General features: G+C 34.7%; 2 protein-coding genes across 2 annotated transcripts in view; both read right to left on the minus strand.

Moving 5' to 3' along the window:
- The window catches only part of LOC107691362 (metabotropic glutamate receptor 6-like), a 20,400-nt gene that overhangs the window by 960 nt on the left and 16,803 nt on the right, over positions 1-2,637 (minus strand). The window lies entirely within an intron of this gene.
- LOC107691388 (metabotropic glutamate receptor 8-like) lies at positions 22-2,118 on the minus strand. The gene is made up of 2 exons (XM_016489957.1): positions 1,667-2,118; positions 22-261 (listed from the first exon to the last, which is right to left on the minus strand). Exons 1-2 carry the CDS (start codon positions 1,865-1,867, stop codon positions 22-24), a joined length of 441 nt encoding a protein of 146 aa, XP_016345443.1. The 5' UTR covers positions 1,868-2,118.

Below are 2,637 nucleotides of genomic sequence, written 5' to 3' on the forward strand. Positions count from 1 at the left end.
TTTTTTTTTTCCTCTTGGTCTTTATTGGGATCTATCTGGTTCAGCTTTGGTCTCTCCGTTCTGCTTGTCGCTTGTCGCCTGTGAGAGATGAGTGGAAACGGTGGCTGCCTGGACCACGGCTTTGAAGCTGCGCTTGCGCTTCTGAACATTCTGCTCTGGGTGGAAGATGATGACATAGACTTTGGGGATGTACAACATGCCCAGGGACACCGTGGCGCTCAAACTCATGGACACGGTCAGCGTGGTGGTCTGAATGAACATCTGGTTCAGGGCAGAAAAAAGATTAAGAGTAATATTTTAGCCTGGCCTCAGCCATGACCTATCACATGATGTAGATCAGCCGTCAGGGCTTTAGCACTGAGATATCACTGCACATTACACATATATATAAACTCTGTTGATTGTCACAATGCATTTCCTGGAAATTAGTATAATGACTATTAAAAGACAAAGGGCTGAAATCAGCCATGTGAAATAATTCAATCAGTTTATGCATGTGTAATGCGAGCCAAAAAACTGACCCCTTATATCATGTGTTTATTGCAATTTGAGTCATTTATTTCATTTAGTTCATTTATAATATATATACTGTAATTGAGACCTCTTATATTTCATGAGATTATGCAGCATGCAACCAAATAATTACTGCTTTAAGTCTAAAATGCTGTTAAAAATGTCACACAAGAAGCTGTGATGGTAAAACTGTTTCCCCCCTATTAGAAATATAAAGATAAGCAAAATATACTTTAAAAAACAACTAAACATGATAAAATGTAAGATAGCAGCACACAAATATATACTGCAGCCCGCTGTATAGTCTGGTATTTTATTCTTCCATGCTCATCTTTTCATTTCTTCATTTCTTGTGAAGACTTGAAGACCACCTGAGGGCCAAAAGCTTTGCGGTTGACCGGCCTCTAAAAGACCTCTCTATTAATCAGAGTATACTTTCCATTTTTAAATCCCTGTGCTTTGTAAGCAAAACCATCCCCCACAGGATGAATAGACGTGAAAAATTGAATGACTAAATGCATGAAGTGTGGCTAGCACCTGAACAGCTTTTAGGCCAACACAAAACAGCACCACAATTAAATAGCAATTGTGTTAACCTGATATTAGATACAGTTTTTTAGGTTTCTATTATCTGACTATGGCTGAAGCATTCACAAGAAAATGTTGCAGCATCATTAACTGAAACAGAACCATCTAATCTAGTGAAATGCATGTCTAGACACTCTCAGGGTAAAGATCATATTCTGTATGATGTTAATATCAGGCACTAGTGAATCTTCTACACTAATATCACAGTAACAAGACTCAGGATTTTATATGAATGACTACATCTGAACAGATATGCCAAAAGACCCAAACATAAATAGTCAAACAAAAGTGAAATTAATATGAATAAATAATATTAATTAAATAATATTAAATTAAATTCAAAATAGTTGGTAAGAAAATCAATATGACATCTCTTTTGTTTTAAATGTGTCCTTAAAGTCTAATTTTAATGTGTTTTTTTACATAATAAAATATGTAGTAATGGAAAAACAAAAAGTACATCTATTATTAACTATTTTGTTTTTCTGTATAGAGTTATTGCCTATTAAAATGTGATCATCTCTGTCCAAAATCCATCTTAATCTATATTATATTAACAATGTACCTTTTCTGTGGATTGTGATGTGCCAAAAAATATGGGCACAAAGGCCAGCCAGATGATACAGGTGGTGTACATGGTGAAGCCGATGGGTTTGGCCTCATTGAAGGTCTCAGGAACCCCTCTGCTCTTAATGGCATAGACTGTACATGTGACCATCAGCACCATACTGTAGCTCAGACAGCCAATCAGAGACAGATCTGACATATCACATTTCAGGATCCCACGAGCATACTCAGGGTTGGGGGGACGTAGCTCATCAAAGTCGACAGTCGTGTGAGGGGGAATCACTCCAAACCAAATGAAAACACCCAAGAGCTGTGAGCAGAAAAGAGGTAGGAATGAATGTTTATACAAGATTAATGTCTGTAATGGTCCATGATATCTAAGTTATATCAATTCACTAAGAATTCAACTCCAACAATTCTCTGAACATCTTTGTGAAGGAGACCATGTTTCTTAATGTTTCCTCAAATAATATGCAGTAACAACGTTAATGGAACACCAAAAAAGAGAAGAGCTTTCAGTGAAATTACTGCACCTCCATGCTACACTCAAAATATTGCTTCATTAATTATTCAATGGACAAGAAGTTCTCAGACAAAAATGTCTTTCGGGAACACAGAGACAGTGACAACCCTGTAAACATCTTGCACAGCAGTTACTCTGAACAAGAGTAAATTAAGCACAGATTATTATGCAAATAATTTAAATTAACATTGACTAATGTTGTGCTATTATTATAGACAATTTTTTAATATCTTAATTATTATATAATTAAAATAATTTATTATTATTATTATTAATAATAATAATTTTCATTTTCAACAAACAAAATTGCAAAAAATCTGTTGAACACTTTTGAATACCTCAAAACATTAATTCATCACATATGGGAATATAATAATACTACATGTTATATATAAAACTAAAACTAAAACTTGCTTTGAATAAAAGCATCTGCTAAATGAAGAAAT

This window comes from Sinocyclocheilus anshuiensis, unplaced genomic scaffold (assembly GCF_001515605.1).
Source record: "Sinocyclocheilus anshuiensis isolate Anshui unplaced genomic scaffold, SAMN03320099.WGS_v1.1 scaffold1154, whole genome shotgun sequence".
Taxonomy (NCBI): domain Eukaryota; kingdom Metazoa; phylum Chordata; class Actinopteri; order Cypriniformes; family Cyprinidae; genus Sinocyclocheilus; species Sinocyclocheilus anshuiensis.

Bases quoted from the DNA above. Each gene is read 5' to 3' on its own strand.
- LOC107691388 (XM_016489957.1), bottom strand. From the start codon at position 1,867: ATGTCAGATCTGTCTCTGATTGGCTGTCTGAGCTACAGTATGGTGCTG. The intron at 262-1,666 runs GTACATTGTTAA...GCCCTGAACCAG, and splicing joins CATCACAATCCACAGAAAAG to ATGTTCATTCAGACCACCAC.